Raw genomic sequence first — 20127 nt, forward strand, 5'->3', positions numbered from 1 at the left:
AAAATTGTAGACCTGCACCAGGCTGGGAAGACTGAATCTGCAATAGGCAAACAGCTTGGTGTGAGCAAATCAACTGTGGGAGCAATAATTAGAAAATGGAAGACATACAAGACCACTGATAATCTCCCTCGATCTGGGGCTCCACGCAAGATCTCACCCCGTGGGGTCAAAATGATCACAAGAACGGTGAGCAAAAATCCCAGGACCACACGGGGGATCTAGTGAATGAGCTGCAGAGAGCTGGGACCAACGTAACAAAGGCTACCATCAGTAACACACTACGCCGCCAGGGACTCAGATCCTGCAGTGCCAGACGTGTCCCCCTGCTTAAGCCAGTACATGTCCGGGCCCGTCTGAAGTTTGCTAGAGAGCATTTGGATGATCCAGAAGAGGATTGGGAGAATGTCATATGGTCAGATGAAACCAAAATAGAACTGTTTGGTAGAAACACAACTCGTCGTGTTTGGAGGAGAGAGAATGCTGAGTTGCATCCAAAGAACACCATACCTACTGTGAAGCATGGGGGTGGCAACATCATGCTTTTTGGCTGTTTCTCCGCAAAGGGACCAGGACGACTGATCCATGTACAGGACAGAATGAATGGGGCCATGTATCGTGAGATTTTGAGTGCAAACCTCCTTCCATCAGCAAAGGCATTGAAGATGAAACGTGGCTGGGTCTTCCAACATGACAATGATCCCAAACATACCGCCCGGGCAAGGAAGGAGTGGCTTCGTAAGAAGCATTTCAAGGTCCTGGAGTGGCCTAGCCAGTCTCCAGATCTCAACCCCATAGAAAACCTTTGGAGGGAGTTGAAAGTCCGTGTTGCCCAGCGACAGTCCCAAAACATCACTGCTCTAGAGGAGACCTGCATGGAGGATGGGCCAACATACCAGCAACAGTGTGTGCCAACCTTGTGAAGACTTACAGGAAACGTCTGACCTCTGTCATTGCCAACAAAGGATATATAACAAAGTATTGAGATGAACTTTTCATATTGACCAAATACTTATTTTCCACCATAATTTGCAAATAAATTCTTTCCAAATCAGCCAATGTGATTGTCTGGATTTTTTTCCTCATTTTGTCTCTCATAGTTGAGGTCTACCTATGATGCCAATTACAGGCCTCTCTCATCTTTGTAAGTGGGAGAACTTGCACAATTGGTGGCTGACTAAATACTTTTTTGCCCCACTGTACAAGTGGACTCTGAAAGTAAAGGCAGGAATAGGCGGTTCCCTAATCGTTAAAGCGGAGCTCCACCCAAAAGGGGAAGTTCCGCTTTAGGCCTTTGTCCCATGCTCCCCATTAAGGATCGGCACCCGAATTTGACAGGTACCCGCTCCCACTTCTGCTGCGATCGCCTAGGCCAGGGGTGTCTGGCACTACAGCTGTTACGAAACTACAAGTCCCATCATGCCTCTGCCTTTGGAAGTCATGCTTGTAACTGTCAGTCTTGCAATGCCTCATGGAACTTGTAGTTTGGCAACAGCTGGAGGGCCGCCAGTTTGACACCCATGGCCTAGGCGATCGGAAGCAGAAGTTGTCCTCCCCCTTCCTCCCGGCCGTCCTCTCTCTCTGGCGCCGGCATCTTCATTGTGGGCACCCGGCTGTGACAGCTTGCGGCTTCACAGCCGGTTGCCCACTGCACTTTGTGAATGTTCCCGTAGTTTTCTGGGACCTGTCACGTGTCCCAGAAACAGAGATCATTCCCTCTCTACAGAGCCCTGTGTTGATTGTCAACACAGGGCTCTGGGCTGTGAGTTGACACAGCTGAGCAGCAGGTCCTGGGAATTAATCATTGGCTGGGACCTGCTGACTATCTCCCGCTGTGTACAGTTAAAGCAGGAGTCGGCAGGCGCCGTGTACACGCCCTGTACCTGGAGGAGGCCAGCAACATACATGTACATAGCAGTGCTTGTATGGGCCGCCTGTCCAAAGTACATGGCGGGCCGGCGGTCTGCAAGCAGTTTGTGTTCATCCTGTTAATGCCACCATTTCTGGTGTGTTCGCTTTGTGAATTCATGCACATGGGCCTATGTTTTTCCATAGGATCTTGATAGTAGCATGACCCTGTGTACAATCCTGTCTGCTATGTATGCATGTTACATTCGTGCTAATGGTTACATTCATACAGTGCAAATGTACTCTTTTGGCCACCACCACTGCTGCACATGCTTAGGTACCCTGCTGCATTCTCAACACAGAAGGTTGGCCTATCACCATGGGTGCCATTGAGAGAATGCTTTGCATTTGGGCAGCACAGTGGCTAAATGGTTAGCACTTCCCCCTGGCAGTACTCGTCGGGTCGTTGGTTCGAATCCCAACCATGGCACCACCTGCCTGGAGTTTGCATGTTCTCCCTGTGCCTGTACTCTGGTTTCCTCCCACACTCCAAAGACATGCTGGTAGGTAATTTGGCTCCTGTGTAAATTGGCCCTAGTATGTGTATGTATGAATGTGAGTTAGGGACCTTAGATTGTACACCCCTTGAGGGTTAGGGACTGATGTGAATGTACAATATATATGTAAAGCGCTGTGTAAATTGATGGCGCTATATAAGTACCTAATAATAATTTTCTTAATGAATGCATAGCATTCTGTGATTGGACAAAGCGGAGAGTGAGAGTGTGATGTCACCTTCTCACCTCGTCCAATCACAGAACACTTTATTGAGAAAATGCAAAGTGTTCCCTAAATGGCACAGAACGGCCGGCCTCCCATGTTCAGGATGCAGCAGGCCATTGCTCACCACAAGACCTGGAAGCTACTGGAGACGTGGTGTATACGTTGGTGATTTCCAGGGGGATCAGCCAATTATGGTATACACATAGGTACATAGGTCCAAGCTGGACCATATAAATATGTATAAAATATCCAGACCTGGCATTCATCTTTATTAGATATAGATTCATCCTTACCTTTACCCTCTGATAGTAACTGTACCAACTGGAAGTCATCCGGGCCGAAGGATTCTATGTTGTGTTTATGGAGCGCCCGCTGTATGACCACCCGAGACTTATCCTGACTGGTGAGCTGCAGACATAGACATGAATTATTAATAATAGAAACATGTCATTGAAGTTTTATGTATTATATCGGGAGGCACCAAACGTTTCCATACCAGGGCCACGTTGTATATTTTACAAATATTCACAGGTCATAAGAATCAGTTTTTATAAATGAATGAATAAAATTTTAATGAATACGTTTTATTTCAGCATTTTTGGAATCCGCATGATTTTATATGGAATAACAGAAAAAGGTAACCCCACCAGCTCTGCACTCCTTCAGCCCTACTACCACTGAGGAAGTCACCAGGGTCTTCTCAGAAGCCCGCCTCACTACCTGCCCCCTGGACCCTATCCCCTCTCGACTCCTCCAGTCACCCCCCTCTTCCCTCATCTGCTCCCTCACCCACATCTTCAATCTCTCCCTCTCTACCGGCGTATTCCCCTCCCCCCTAAAGCATGCGCACATCACCCCCATACTCAAAAAGCCCTCCCTGGACCCCTCTGACCCAAACAACCTCAGACCCATCTCCCTGCTGCCACTCACTTCCAAACTCCTGGAGCGCTTAGTCTACAACCGCCTAAGCACCCACCTAACTGACAACAACCTCCTTGATCCACTACAGTCCGGCTTCCGTCCCCTACACTCCACCGAAACCGCCCTCCTCAAAATCACCAACGACCTACTAACCGCCAAAGCCAAAGGCGACTACTCTGTCCTCCTCCTCCTGGACCTCTCCGCGGCCTTCGACACAGTTGACCACCCCCTCCTCCTTAATAAACTACTCTCCCTTGGCATCAGAGACACCGCTCTCTCCTGGTTCTCCTCGTACCTATCCCGACGCTCCTTCAGTGTCACCTACAATGGTGCCACCTCCCCCTCACTCCCCCTCTCTGTTGGGGTCCCCCAGGGCTCTGTCCTTGGACCCCTTCTCTTCTCCATCTACACCTCCTCCCTTGGCAAACTCATACACTCCCACGGCTTCAACTACCATCTCTATGCTGATGACACTCAAATTTACCTCTCCACCCCTCACCTCACCTCCACTTTCTCCGCCCGCATCACTCACCTCCTAAACGACATCTCTGACTGGATGTCGCTCCATTTCCTCAAACTCAACCTCTCCAAAACCGAGCTTCTCGTCTTCCCTCCTGCCCGCACCCCCCCCCCCCCCCCCCCCATCCTATCCATCACTACTAACATCACCACCATCAATCCCGTCCCGCAAGCCAAAGTCCTTGGAGTCATTCTGGACTCTAACCTCTCCTTTCAACCTCATGTCAAATCACTTACAAACACATGCAGACTCCACCTCCGCAATATCGCCAAAATACGCTCCTTCCTTACCCCAGACACCACTAAACTACTTGTGCACTCCCTGATTATCTCACGCCTTGACTACTGCAACTCCCTCCTCACCGGCCTACCCCAGTGCAGGCTCTCCCCGCTTCAGACCATCCTCAACTCAGCGGCTAGACTCATCCACCTCACCACCCGCTCCACCTGTGCCACCCCCCTCTGCCTCTCCCTCCACTGGCTCCCTATCGCCCAACGCATCAAATTCAAACTACTCACTCTGACCTACAAAGCCATTCACAACACTGCCCCTAACTACCTCACCAACCTGATTCCCAAGTACCACCCTACCCGTACCCTTCGCTCTTCACAGGACCTCCTTCTATCTTGCTCCCTGGTCTCCTCCTCGCACGCACGTCTGCAAGACTTCTCCAGGTCCTCCCCCATCCTCTGAAACTCACTACCCCAATCCATCAGACTGTTGCCTTCCCTCCTCACCTTCAGGCGCTCCTTGAAAACCCACCTCTTCAGGGAAGCCTACCCCACCCTCACCTAACTGCTGCTCTCCTTCATTCCTCCTACCACTCCATCCCCCACAGCCACTTCCTCCTGTACCACTACCCCCTCCCTCCTAGATTGTAAGCTCGAAAGAGTAGGGCCCTATAACCCCTCGTGTGCTGTTTGTAGTTGCTGTAATGTTTCATGTATTGTCCCCCCCTCTATTGTACAGCGCTGAGCAAACCCTTTGGCGCTATATAAACTCAATGTAATGTAATGTAATAAAGAACTTCATTAAAAAAAACAAAAAAAGCAAAAAACCCCAAAAAAGTCCCTCAGGGTCCCCTTTAAATTCTGCTCTTACATCAGAGTCCGATTTACACCAGTGTACCCCATTACATCACATTTCCCATCAGAGTCCCCCTTTCATCAGGGTCACCACAAAAGTGCCCCCTTTACAATTTTGTCCTCATCAGAGTCCCTCCTTACATCAGGGTTCCCTTTCACATCATAATCCCACTTACATCAGGGTCCCCATCAGAGTTTGCCCTTACATTAGAGCCATCATGGTCAATCCACGCTTGGAGTTTCAACTTCAGTTCGGTCAAAAGTGGTTCACATTACTTGAAAGTTTCCACATTGCATGGCCAGTTTCAGAATGTGCCACTTTGGAAAATCAAATAGTCAATCTGTGAACTTTGTATGGTCTTGATTCTCAACACAGGCTATCGCCGGGACATAGCCGGTAACGATCGGCTGTGACCCGGCAACTGACATCCATGGCTGTAATCGGCGGGACAGGTAGGGCTATATAAATGAAAATGTTCAAAAATTTTGAAAAGCGTTTTTCTTATAAAATTTTGCTAATAAATAATATTTCATCATAAATCTTGGCCAAAATGTATTTCGTTATCTTTTTAGTAAAAAAAAATAACCCAAATTAGTTTATAACCAACAATTATAATTTAAAAATTTTAATTTTATTTTTTATATTATTATTTATGGGTTTTTTTTCTACATACTGTCATCCTATGAGTACAGTGTCATTTTTTTTTTTTTTTTTTACACGGATTGCTTTGACACCCATAAAGGTTGAAAAGCAATCATTTCTCCTTCTCTCTGGCTGCATTCTTGCAGCCATTGAGAAATACTGTGTGAGCTGTGATTGGTCACAGCTTGTCACATGGTACAAGGCTGTTGTGAATAGCCCTGTACCATGTGACCTCTGTGATCATTCACAGATTTCACACGTAGTAAGCAATGATGTAAGAAGTGACATCTTGCTTACTACTCTGCATGTGATCACTGATTGGCCAATCAGTGATCAGATGATCGGGACCTCGCAGAGAGGTCCTGTACGACGAACGGTGTTCCACTGTGTCCGGAGGACATAGTGGGCACCGGATCGCAGTGCTGCACGCTCCCAGGGAGTGCGCACAGTCCAAAATGGAAGGTGCTGTTTATGAACGGCAACCCGCCCCTGGACTGCCACCATCCGGCCGTTTATATACAGCGGCCGGACGGACAGTGGTTAAGGAAAATGCAGTATTAGAAAATGAGAGTGATTGCCCCAGAACTTGTCTTGGAGTTCTTACCAATATACTCTTATACAAATTCCCATGAGTGTTCTCCATGCTGACCCGGATAATACACAGGTCAGCAATTTGCTGGTTGTACACTGGGAGTGATGGGGAGACTGGAGAACGGGGTGAAGAGACCGATCGGAGAGCTTCCTCTCGTCCTGGAGTGCTGGGTGGAGTCAGAGCTTCTTGTGTGCTTCCTCTGTCCTGTTATGAACATACAGAAAATGAACATGAAATACAAAATGTCATCACAGAGTTCTGTATCACGTGCAGTTACCTTATTGGTGGCCATCTCTGCAGGACACAAAGCTGCTATAAGTCCTTCATCAATCTCACAGCTGCTGCAGGATCCCGATGGAGACACACGATCGCCATTCATCTTGGGACTAAACACTTCAGAACCTAATAACAAGCTGTGGATAAAAAAGAATGTACAGAACAAGAGATTAATAAAATAGTCACACTATACAGGCAAGAGTACAACGAGTTGTGTAATGATGAGCCTCAGGGCAGGAATGAGTGGGCCCAGTGGGAGAACAGGAGGTAAGGGGGTGAGTGGGCCCAGTGAGAGGACAGGATATAAGGGGGTGAGTGGGCCCAGTGGGAGGACAGAAGATAAGGTTGTGAGTGGGCCCAGTGGGAGGACAGAAGATAAGGTTGTGAGTGGGCCCAGTGGGAAGACGGGAGATGGTTGTGAGTGGGCCCAGTGGGAGGACGGGAGATAAGGGGGTGAGTGGGCCCAGTGGGAGGACAGGGGATAAGGTTGTGAGTGGGCCCAGTGGGAGGACAGAAGATAAGGGGGTGAGTGGGCCCAGTGGGAGGACAGGGGATAAGGTTGTGAGTGGGCCCAGTGGGAGGACAGGAGATAAGGTTGTGAGTGGGCCCAGTGGGAGGACAGAAGATAAGGTTGTGAGTGGGCCCAGTGGGAGGACAGGAGATAAGGGGGTGAGTGGGCCCAGTGGGAGGACAGAAGATAAGGTTGTGAATAGGCCCAGTGGGAGGACAGAAGATAAGGTTGTGAGTGGGCCCAGTGGGAGGACAGGAGATAAGGGGGTGAGTGGGCCCAGTGGGAGGACAGAAGATAAGGTTGTGAATAGGCCCAGTGGGAGGACAGAAGATAAGGTTGTGAGTGGGCCCAGTGGGAGGACAGGAGATAAGTTTGTGAGTGGGCCCAGTGGGAGGACAGGAGATAAGGTTGTGAGTGGGCCTAGTGGAAGGACAGGAGATAAGGGGGTGAGTGGACCCAATGGGATGAAAGCAGATAAGGGGGTGAGTGGGCCCAGTGGGATGACAGGAGATTTGGGGATGAGTGGACCCAGTGGGAGGACAGGAGATATGGGGGTGAGTAGTTCCAGTGGAAGGACAGGATATAAGGGGGTGAATGGGCCCAGTAGAAGGACAGAAGATAAGGGGGTGAGTGGGCCCAGTGGGATGACAGGAGATATGGGGGTGAGTGGACCCAGTGGGATGACCGGAGATAAGGGGGTGAGAAGTTCGAGTGGGAGGACAGGATATACGAGGGTGAATGGGCCCAGGGGGAGGACAGGAAATAAGCTGGTGAATGGGGTCAGTGGGAGAACAGGAGATAAGGGGGTGACTGGGCCCAGTAGAAGGACAGGAGATAAGGGGGTGAGTGGGCCTAAAGGGAGGACAGGAGAAAAAGGGGTGAGTGGGCCCAGTGGGAGGAAAGGAGAAAAGGCAGTGAATAGGCCCTGATATTGTGCAAATTATATGGGAGCATGATTGGGGGAGAGAGCAGGAAATCAGGGTAAGGGGGCCATAGGGGTTACATGACTGGACAAATACTAAAAGGTTTAAAACTCTGTTGCCCAACATGCGTCCATTTGGTACTTATCATGCAGCCCTTGGGCACCAGCAGCCAGTATGAAACGTGATCTGTGAATGCAGGGGGTGGATCTAGAAACACAGAAAATTGGCGGCAGAAAAATACAGAGTGGTCCATCAAGTCTGCCCCCCTTTTTTTGTTTTTTCTGTGTTTTTTTGGGGTTTGTTTCTGATCCATCAATCATCTGCCAGTCCTTTATTTATAGATCACATTCATTTATGGAAGCTGTAATACACCTTCTATGACTGTTGAAGGTGAGCAGAAAGGGTGGGCACAGTCTAGCACTCTTGATGAGCCCCCACCACACCAGAGGATTATTGGAGGGGGGGGGGGCATGGGCCAAGGAAGATTTCAACTAAAAGAAGAGGCATCAGCACAAAGGGCACATCCTAACTCCATGCAATTAGGGTTTGTGTCTGATATAGAGATAACAAACTTTTTGTTTCTTCAAATCCAAATAAAGTCTCACTAGGTCCTGGAGACTGGAGGCTTTGTAGAGCTTTGGGGTGTATAAAGCCTTTTCCAAAGTCCAAGACCTCATTTTTAGTCTTAGATGTCCACAGGCCTTTATACATATGAGCAGACTGATGCTTAGGGATTTCTCCCTCGCTCTCTGCTGGGGGAGCCTTCTGCTTAGTGAAAAGGCTGAATGCGGACCAAGCACTAAAAAGGTCCAAGTGCACTCTGTTTGTTTTGGAGGAACCCACTAGGGGACACCCAGTTAGTCAGAAACTGACATTTTTATTTTTTTTGTGTAATGCTATGGTCAAAGACTCACACATACACATGTACACACGTACACACATGCACAGTTAAATTAATGCATGCATGGAGAACTTACGAGCTGAACCTCTTGGTCAGTTTCCTGCGGATACGAGGGGAGTTTGGACAGGAATCTGCCGGCGGCTCAATTGTGCGAGAAATTCTGTAACTGTAAGGACAGGGAATAAAATGATGTGAAAATACGATCTTACATTATGCCACCTGACCACTGCTGGAACCCCTATTAATAGTGTGGGGGCTTCCAGGTATGGGGGAACATGACCTTTTCATTCATAACACTGCTCAGGCCTCAGCATCTAATTACTTATACTAGTCAGGGGCATCCCTGGGTAGGTGCGGGGGGTGCGCGCCACTCCCGGTGACACCTGACCCGCTCCACGAAAAGGTAAGTTTTAAAGCTAGCCAACTATCCCCGCAGGATGGATTGGATCTGCAGATTGAGCATAATGGATCGAGTCCGATCCATTATGCTCCCCAATTCGCAGATCCGATCCATCTTGCGGGGATCGTCGGCTTGCTTTAAAACTTACCTTTTCGTGGAGCGATCAGTTAACCCCGTATAGGTTCCAAGCCGACGATCCCCGCAAGATGGATCGGATCTGCGGATTGGGGAGCATAATGGATCGGACTCGATCCATTATGCTCAATCTGCAGATCTAATCCATCCTGCGGGGATTGTCGGCTTGCTTTAAAACTTACCTTTTCGTGGAGCGATCAGTTAACCCCGTATAGGTTGCAAGCCGACAATCCCCGCAGGATGGATCAGATCTGTGGATTGGGGAGGATAATGGATCGGACCCTGATCCATTGTGCTCATTCTGCAGATCCGATCCATCCTGGGGGGATCGTCACAGGGGGTGTCACCAAGTGTTCCGGCATCAGGTGACACCAACCCTAGGAACGCCCCTGATAAAAGTACTAGGTAAATTGATTAAAGGATACATAAGCATGTGATTTTTCTTTTTTTATCTACTCATATTCAAATATACAAAAAAATATATAAGACTGCAAGTTATAACATTTATAAAGAGAGTTTTTTTTTTTAAGTCTCCTCACCTTTGGTCCTCGGTCAGCTGACGATGCGTGTAAAAAGCTTGTAAGATTTCAGGCTTTGGCGTCAGGACATAGTGGCGACAGGTAAGCTGGAGTTTCTGAATCTTGGCCAGGACTTCATATTCCTAGTAAGGCAAGAGTGTCAGCTCTTGGACCGAGGTTGCTGTAGGCAGCCTTCTTAGTGTAAGCATATCTTATTTCTGAACACTCACCTTTCTCCTCTTCTCAAAGTTTATAAGTCCACCCTGTGAAATGATAGAAGGATAAATAGCAGAGGTACTTATTTATAAAGTAGACATTTTATTAAAGTGTATCTAAACCCAGGACCGAAAACCGTAATATATTGCAGCTTACCAATCCATAGATGTGGTGGCTGCAATAGTTTTCTTTTGTGAGTGTTTTTCTATTTTTTTTTTTATTTGGTGATCCTGCCAGCAAAGCTGGCCATACTTTAGAAGAATTTTGTTTGAAAACATTTGTTTTGGGAACATTCCTCTGACTTTCTAATCGGTAATGGGGTCAAGCTGTTTGTTTTGGACCATAGGGACAAGGAAATTCAAAGGAGCAGGATGGTAATATTTTCTCGAACAAATTTCTTACAGTGGATGTGGTCTTTCATTCAGGTAATCACAAAATCAAATGTTAAAAGCAAACAAAATGTTTAAGTACTTTAGAACAACATCCATCAAGTCATCAAATGTACTGATCAGAATTTTCATGCAAATGTTCTGAGAGTTTAAAAATCTACTACTGTATGGCCAGCTTAACACACTTCCTGCACTGGCACAAGGATTTTCATGATTGTGTCATCTCTGAGCCAGTGTCTCAGTCCTGGAAATAGTTGGTGACCCTGGATGATGCCTTGTTGTGGAAGTACGGTGATCCCTGTGAGCAAATGTTGCTAACCATGTGAATGCCTTTATGAGTACTAGCTAGGTGGCTACTGAGTTTATTAAATGGCTCTGATATGAATAAAGACAAAGAGGACAAAGCAGTCTTACCTCTATGTAGTCAGCAAGTGCAGTGTCCAGCATTACAAGGTCCGTCAAAAATGTTCCCAGATAAGGCACCGTACCCTGAGCGGGTCTCTGAAATAAGAGAGAGTCGGGTTTATACAGGGTGTTTTCTGTAGAACGTAAGGTGAGAATGCTGTCTTAGGTTCTTAGGTTGTATCCTCTAGGAGGCACCATGAGACAAGGCCTCACCTAACCTTCATCTCCTATGGACACTGGAGAAATAAGACTTGATATGACTACCACACCAACTGCCCAATATCTACAAGGGCAACTACAGGGTGTTTTCTGTAGAAGGTAAGGTGAGAATACTGTCTTAGGTTCTTAGGTCGTATCCTCTAGGAGGCACCATGAGACAAGGCCTCACCTAACCTTCATCTCCTATGGACACTGGGGAAATAAGACTTGATATGACTACCAAACCAACTGCCCAATATCTACAAGGGCAACTACAGGGTGTTTTCTGTAGAAGGTAAGGTGAGAATGCTGTCTTAGGTTCTTAGGTTGTATCCTCTAGGAGGCACCATGAGATAAGGCCTCACCTAACCTTCATCTCCTATGGACACTGGGGGAATAAGATTTGATATCGACTACCAAACCAACTTCCCATTATCTACAAGGGCAACTACAGGGTGTTTTCTGTAGAAGGTAAGGTGAGAATGCTGTCTTAGGTTCTTAGGTCATATCCTCTAGGAGGCACCATGAGACATTGCCTCACCTAACCTTCATCTTCTATGGACACTGGGGAAATAAGACCTGATATTGACTGCCAAACCAACTGCCCAATACTACAAGGGCAACTACAGGGTGTTTTCTGTAGAAGGTATGGTGAGAATGCTGTCTTAGGTTCTTAGGTCGTATCCTCTAGGAGGCACCATGAGACAAGGCCTCACCTAACCTTCATCTCCTATGGACACTGGGGAAATAAGACTTGATATTGACTGCCAAACCAACTTCCCATTATCTACAAGGACATCTACAGCTTTGATTTGAAGCAAATTGGCAGCAATGTCACTTTATATGAAGGAGGAACCATTTGTGCGGCCCACATAATCAAAAAGTTCATGTTTCTAGTGCTTGGATATTCTGGATACCATAGAAAACATTGGGAGCCCTTCCTTTGGTAAAGTCCACTCTTTGTCACTATTGTGCCAGGTTAGCCATACATCAGTGCAATAAGTTTGTTGTTTTAGTGATACATTCTATTGGCCAATCTGGAGGTCAGCACATTTTATTCACATTGTCATTTTACACTGCTCAAAAAAAATACAGGAACCTTTTTAATCAGAGTATCGCATCAAGTCAGTGAAACTCCTGGGATATTGATCTGGTCAGTTAAGTAGCAGAGGGGGTTGGTTATCAGTTTGAGCTGCTTTGGTGTTAATGAAATTAACAACTGGTGCACTAGATGGGCAACAATGAGATGACCCCCAAAACAGGAATGGTTTTACAGGAGGAGGCCACTGAGATTTTTTTCCCTACTCATCTTCTCTGACTGTTTTTCACTAGTTTTGTATTTGGCTGGGGTCAGTGTCACTACTGGTAGCATGAGGCGATACCTGGACCCTACAGAGGTTGTACAGCCAACTCCTCCAGGATGGTACATCAATACGTGCCATTGCCAGGTTTGCCGTGTCTCCCAGCACAGTCTCAAGAGCATGGAGGAGATTCCAGGAGACAGGCAGTTACTCTAGGAGAGCTGGACAGGGCCGTAGAAGGCCCTTAACCCATCAGCAAGAGCGGTATCTGCTTCCTTGTGCAAGGAGGAACAGGATGAGCACTGCCAGAGCCCTACAAAATGACCTCCAGCAGGCCACTGGTGCGAATGTCTCTGACCAAACAATCAGAAACCGACTTCATAAGGGTGGCCTGAGTGTGCTCACTGACCGGCACCATAGAGCTCGATTGGCATTTGCCATTGAACACCAGAATTGGCAGGTCCACCACTGGCACCCTGCGCTTTTCACAGATGAGAGCAGGTTCACCCTGAGCGCATGTGACAGACATGAAAGGGTCTGGAGAAGCCGTGGAGAATGTCATGCTGCCTGTAACATCGTTCAGCATGACTGTTTTGGTGGTGGGTCAGTGATGGTCTGGGGAGGCATATCCATGGAGGGACGCACAGACCTCTACAGGCTAGACAATGACACCCTGACTGCCATTAGGTATCGGGATGAAATCCTTGGACCCATTGTCAGACCCTACACTGGTGCAGTGGGTCCTGGGTTCCTCCTGGTGCACAACAATGCCCAGCCTCATGTGGTGAGAGTATGCAGGCAGTTCCTGGAGGATGAAGGAATTGATACCATTGAATAGCCCCCACGCTCTCCTGACCCAAATCCAATAGAATACCTCTGGGATATCATGTTTCGGTCCATCCGACAACGCCAGGTTGCACCTCAGACTTTCCAGGAGCTCAGTGATGCCCTGGTCCAGATCTGGGAGGAAATACCCCAGGACACCATCCATCGTCTCATTAGGAGCATGCCCCGACGTTTTCAGGCATGCATACAAGCACGTGGGAGCCATACAAACTACTGAGGACCATTTTGAGTTGCTGCAATGAAATTTCAACAAAATGGACTCGCCTGCTGCATCATTTTTTTCATTTTGATTTTCGGGGTGTCTTTGAATTCAGTCCTCTGTAGGTTGATAATTTTCATTTCCATCAAACGATGAGGCATCCTTATGTTCCTAACACATTACCCCGTCCATGTCAGTATAGATATCCAGCATGAGATTTTTCCTCATTGAGATCTGATGTGGTTTCAAAGTGTTTCTTTAATTTTTTTGAGCAGTGTATATTTAAAATGTATAGTTTGTTTTACATTTTTACACTCATAGTTAGATCAGCCCCAATTCACGCACATTCAGATCTCAAATCAGTCCCAATTCTTGCACCTTTAGACCCCACATCAGTCTCAATGAATACACTTCAGACCTCAGATCAGCCCCAATTCCTGAGTCTTTAGACCTCAAATCAGCCTCAATTCCTGCACCTTTAGACTTCAGATCAGTTTCAATTCCTACACCTTCAGACCCTAGATCAGCCCCCGTTCCTGCACCTTCAGACCTCAGATTAACCCCAATTCCTTGGTCTTTAGATCTCAGATCAGCCCCAACTCCTGTCTCTTCAGACCTTGGAACAACATCAGATCCTACACCTTTAGACCTCAGAAAAGCCCCAATTACTGGCCCTTCCGACCTAAGATCAGCCTCCAATGAATGGAATTTTAGACCTCAGATCAGCCCCAATTCTAGCACTTTCATGCCTCAGATCAGCCCCAATTTCTGGGCCTTCAGATGTCATATTGGCCCCGATTCCTGCATCTTCAGACCTCAGATCAGCTGCAATTCCTAGGTCTTCATGCATCAGATCAGCCCATTTTGTGCACCTTCAAACCTCAGATCAGCTCCAATGCCAGTACCATTAGACCCCAGGTCAGTCCCAATTCCTGAACCTTTAAACCTTAGATCAGCCCCAGTTACTGCACCTGAAAACCTCAGACCAGCCCCAGTTACTGCACCTGAAGACCTCAGACCAGCCCCAATTCCTGCCCCTACAGACCTCAGATCAGCTTCGGTGCATGTACTTGAGATCCCAGGAACACCCTAATGAATACAAGCCCTTCAGACATCAGGTCCGCCCCAATCCATCCACTTCAGACCTCAGATCAGCCCCAAACCCTGTACATTCAGGAATGCTGGGTACTGCTGTAGTCATGTGGCTTCCTTAGCACAGTACATTGACATCCTCAGCCACTGATGAGCTTTCGCAGACGTCAGCAATGAGGTGGCTCAGGCTTTGTAATTGACACCCTAGGGAGCTGTCAATTACAGCCAGCAAATAAGACATTGCAAGCCCTTCAAGCACATGTTTTGGGGGTTGGCAACCCTTGGGCTAATTAAGTTAAGTTAGCTTAGGTTTTCCAGTTTAAGGTATCACCTAAAGTACAGACTTTCTTCATCACCATAATCTCAAAATATAATGTCTGAGGAGTTGGTGGACATATGGCAGCTAGCTAGAGATGTAACAAAAGTATAGCATAGTAATTTTGTCACCAAATATGTAAAAAATAATGGTCACCCTTTGGAACCCCTGGGCTTTTACTAAGTATGTAACTGGGAAGAAGAAGGGGGTTCCTTTAGGTTAGGCGGGTTGGGAAATAATCATGGATTATTTTAAGTTCAGCTAATATTTCATCATAGCTGAGGTCCTCCATACCTCTTATCATTTTGGTTGCCCTTCTCTGCATTCTCTCCATTTCCTCAGCATCCCAGCTCTGATTAAAATGGTGCTTTATGTGCTGACATACCTCCTTAGATCCAGTCTGTCAATACCAAGGGTGCCCAACCACTGGCCCATGGGACATGTTACCTTCGGAGTCTTCTGATGTGGCCCGCAACCTCCTGTTCTGGGATGGTGGGTCAGCAAACCCAGATTGTAGGTTCCCGACCTACCATACCAGAGCATCAGTGTTGAGAATGGAGCTGGTGGTAGAGGAAGCATGTGGCTGCAGGAGAGAGCAGAGCTGATGCTTCCTGTAAAGCGCCGGGGCTACATAGGCGTCACAGGCAGAGAGATACCAAATGTAATCTGCCTGGGACAGCAACAGCCAGCGATGCCTACAGGGTAATTCCTGAAGTGAAGATTGTGTTTAAAGGTCATTTTTGTAATTAAAAATCACATAGCAATGGGCATATCTGTTCTAGTTCTGCACTGGTTACTCTGGGCTGCTTTCAAACTGATCCTCAGGTACAGCTCAGTGCACCTGCAGGTTAGCTGCAGTGAGCCATAGACTTCTGTATGGTCACCTGCTGACCTGGCACCATCCACAGGCAGCTTAACTCTCCAATAAGACACAAAACTTCAATGCGGTGCAATTTTACTTCAGACACTAAGTGCAGTACAGGGGATATTTTCCAATCTTTTGAAGTGTAAGATGACAAATACTTTCTTAAGCCCCCGTCTCTGTAAAGAACTAACAATGACAAACCTAGATTGTACACCCCTTGAGGATTAGGGACTGATGTAAATGTACAATATATATGTAAAGCGCTGCGTAAATTGACAGCGCTATATAAATACCTGAAATAAATAAATAAATAATGACTGAGGAAACATGTGGAAACATGGAGGATCTAGCTAGGACTAAACTAACTAGCACTAATCAGGAGGGGGTAATATAGGGTGATTCACAATCATATAGGCAAAACAAATTGTAGAGGTCTGAAATTGCCACTAGGTGTCAGCATACTACAGAACAATAGAAAATAATGTAGTTCAATACAATAGAGAGAAAAAATACAAAAAGGTGGGATAGAGCGATCCCTTTCATGAATGTGTGTCTATTGCAGAATGAGGTTTTACTAATGATTTGTACAGGGCCAGATTATGTCTCTCTGTGAAGTCTATACTTTTTTAAATACAAGAAAGATTTATTAATTTTGCTAGCTTTAGAAACTGCATCTTGGCTTGTTTTACATTTTTACACTCATAATTTTACTGCTTAGACTTTAGATCAGCCCCAATTCACACACATTCAGGCCTCAAATCAGCCCCAATTCCTGCATCTTTAGACCCCACATCAGTCTCAGTGAATACACTTCAGATTCCAGGTCAGCCCTAATTTTAGCACCTTCATACCTTAGAACAACCCCAATTCCTGGGTCTTCAGACCTCAAATCAGCCCCAATTTCTGCACCTTTAGACTTCAGGTCAACCCCAGTTCCTGCACTTTCAGATCTCAGATCAGTTTCAATTCCTACACCTTCAGACCTCAAATCAGCCCCAATTCCTGCACCTTTAGACCCCACATCAGTCTCAGTGAATACACTTCAGATCCCAGGTCAGCCCTAATTTTAACACCTTCATACCTTAGAACAACCCCAATTCCTGGGTCTTCAGACCTCAAATCAGCCCCAATTCCTGCACCTTTAGACTTCAGGTCAACCCCAGTTCCTGCACTTTCAGATCTCAGATCAGTTTCAATTCCTACACCTTCAGACCCTAGATCAGCCCCCGTTGCTGCACCTTCAGACCTCACATTAACCCCAATTTCTTGGCCATCAGATCTCAGATCAGCCCCAACTCCTGGACCTTCAGACCTAAGATAAGCCTCAATGAATAGATTTTTAGACCCCAGATCAGCCTCAATTCTAGCACTTTCATGCTTCAGATCATCCCCAATTCCTGGGCCTTCAGACGTCAAATCAGCCCCGATTCCTGCATCTTCAGACATTAAATCAGCCCCAATTCCTAGGTCTACATGCATCAGATCAGCCCCATTTTGTGCACCTTCAAACCTCAGATCAGCTCCAATTCCAGTACCATGAGACCCCAGATCAGTCCCAATTCCTGAACCTTTAGACCTTAGATCAGCCCCAGTTACTGCACCTTAAGACCTCAGACCAGCCCTAATTTCTGGTCTTAAGACCTCAGACCAGCTCCAATTTCTGGGTCTTAAGATCTCAGACCAGCCCCAATTTCTGGACCTTAAGAACTCAGGCCAGCCCCAATTTCTGTACCTGCGTACCTCAGATCACCCCCAACTCCTGCCCCTTCAGACCTCAGATCAGCCTTGGTGCATGTACTTGAGATCCCAAGAACACCCTAATGCATACATGCTCACATCAGCCCCAACTCCTGTCTCTTTGCATGCTATTACTAAGCCTATGATCTGCCAGAACACCCAGATCCTTCCCAACCGCTGACTCCCCCATTTGTTCACCTCTTAGAATGTATTATTTCTAAAAAAGCGCAAATCTAAAACTGATGTATGCCATGATTTACCTTTCCACAAAGACATAATTCTAATTCCAGGGACCCAATATGCAGCTGGGACCAGCTCTGGTTAAACAGGGACTGTTGATAACCGGGGACATGTGATAATCCTGCCCTAGTGTACCCAGAGGCCATTTCTTGTAGTGACATTTGTGGTGCTACGCGTTCCTTTTCTACGCCGTCATCGGGGAGGACTGTGTATGACACAACAAGGACTTATGTTTTGCATACAGGGAAACACAGCGTAAATATATCAACACAGCGATCTCTATCTATATCCTGGAGAATGTAGCCTGCAGACGGGAGGAAAGAAAAGAACACGGAGCAGTTTTACGCTGAATGGATAGGAGATCACAATTCATTTTTTTTTAAACTTTGATGTAATCCTAGGTGCTGCAATTTGTTGGAACGCGCTTCGTAAAAAATGCAGCAAGTCTTATTTTTTTTACGCCATAGTACAAAAAGAAAATTGCCTCGTTCTTGCATAGCGTCTGTATTGGGCGATGCTACCCAATGCTGCCTTTGCATGTTGCTGTCCCATGTGACTCTGGCGGCCATCTTGGGTCAGGCAGAGTCTACTTAAGACCCTGGTTCCTGGGCTTGGCACACATTTTGTGAAAGAAAATTGCCTCGTTCTTGCATTGGGACTTCACTGGGCAATGCTACCCAATGCTGCCTTTGCCTTTAGTAGAAGTGAACAGACAATAGCAAGCAAATGCAAATACCATTTAGATTTATGTGTAGACAGGTGCAGTTTCTTTTTTTCACTGCAGGTGGCGCTCAAACAGCAGCAGCACTGCAGAGAGAGAGGTAGTCAGGAGGCACTTACTCCTTTATGGTTTCCTGGGTCACTGAAAAGTGATTCGGTTGGATGTTGCTGTCCCATGTGACTCTGGTGGCCATCTTGGGTCAGGCAGAGTCTATTTAAGATGCTGGCTCCTGGGCTTGGTGCGCATTTTGCAAAAGAAAATTGCCTTGTTCTTGCCTTGGGACTTCACTGGGCAATGCTACCCAATGCTGCCTTTGCCTTTAGTAGAAGTGAACAGACAATAGCAAGCAAATGCTAGGGGCCCATTTAGATTTATGTTTAGATGGTTGCAGTCTCTTTTCTCCACTGCAGGTGGAGCTCAAACCACAGTACCATTGCAGAGGAAGAGGAAATCAAGAGGAACTTACTTCTTTATGGTTTCCTGGGTCGCTCAAAAGTGATTCGGTTGGATGTTGCTGTCCCATGTGACTCTGGTGGCCATCTTGGCTCAGGCAGAGTCTATTTAAGATGCTGGTTCCTGGGCTTGGCACACATTTTGTGAAAGAAAATTGCCTCGTTCTTGCATTGGGACTTCATTGGGCAATGCTACCCAATGCTGCCTTTTCCTTTAGTAGAAGTGAACAGACAATGGCAAGCAAATGCTAGGGGCTCATTTAGATTTATGTGTAGACAGGTGCAGTCTCTTTTTTTCACTGCAGGTGGCACTCAAACAGCAGCAACATTGCAGAGAGGAGGAACTTACTCCTCTATGGTTGCATGGAAAAGTGATCCAGCTGGCTGTTGCTGTCCCATGTGACTCTGGCGGCCATCTTGGGTCAGGCAGAGTCTACTTAAGACCCTGGCTTCTGGGCTCGGCACATATTTTGCAACTGGACAGTGTAGGGACAAGTTACCTCTTTGTCAGGTAAAGTGAATAGTGGCAGGGAAAGGTTCCTGACAAGTAGGGATAGGACAGGGACACTCTATCCTCTTCAGGAATCCTCCAAGTTGGGCACAGACTCACCAGGCAGCATTCAACCCTCTGAGACAGACGCTGTCAGCGCATCAGAATCCACTCCGCTTTACAGAACTGTGAGTGTTCCCAGTCGGGTGCCTTCCCGCTGGGTTGTTTGTGGCTTGAGCCATTACTTCAATACAAGTTTTGTTATTAGCAACTGGACTCAGTGTGATTACTGCCGCCGCCGCCGCCGCCCCACGCTGCACCCACCCACATATGTGTATAAAGGTGCATTTTGTTGGTTTTTTTAGCTTTAAACAGGCATGTGTCATATATCAACGTGCTTTGTTGATGTTTGTTTTCAGTGCGTTTTATAATTTAGGATTTGGAGTGGAGAGAGTTAACAGCCATTGATCAAATCTTGTTAATACCTGTTGCCAGCACATCAAAACAGTTTACATGCATTTTGATGACCTGACATGGAATTCATTAGGCCACCTGACCCGCTAAATGCAGCAAAAAATGGACATAATGTATTTTTTTCAAAACGCAC

At 46.8% G+C, this 20127-nt stretch overlaps 1 protein-coding gene across 1 annotated transcript in view; it reads right to left on the bottom strand.

Annotated features, from left to right (window-relative positions):
- The window catches only part of RGL3 (ral guanine nucleotide dissociation stimulator like 3), a 98227-nt gene that overhangs the window by 9988 nt on the left and 68112 nt on the right, over positions 1 to 20127 (bottom strand). Inside the window, exons 11-17 of the mRNA XM_089688837.1 lie at positions 11073 to 11159; positions 10284 to 10316; positions 10075 to 10196; positions 9077 to 9166; positions 6667 to 6802; positions 6402 to 6593; positions 2922 to 3036 (exon numbers count right to left, since the gene is read on the bottom strand). Coding sequence (XP_089544963.1) covers positions 2922 to 3036; positions 6402 to 6593; positions 6667 to 6802; positions 9077 to 9166; positions 10075 to 10196; positions 10284 to 10316; positions 11073 to 11159 — 775 coding nt within the window. The remainder of the gene's footprint in view (positions 1 to 2921; positions 3037 to 6401; positions 6594 to 6666; positions 6803 to 9076; positions 9167 to 10074; positions 10197 to 10283; positions 10317 to 11072; positions 11160 to 20127) is intronic.

Source organism: Staurois parvus, unplaced genomic scaffold (assembly GCF_062004578.1).
Source record: "Staurois parvus isolate SC_StPar_1 unplaced genomic scaffold, SC_StPar_1.0 ptg000456l, whole genome shotgun sequence".
Lineage (NCBI taxonomy): Eukaryota > Metazoa > Chordata > Amphibia > Anura > Ranidae > Staurois > Staurois parvus.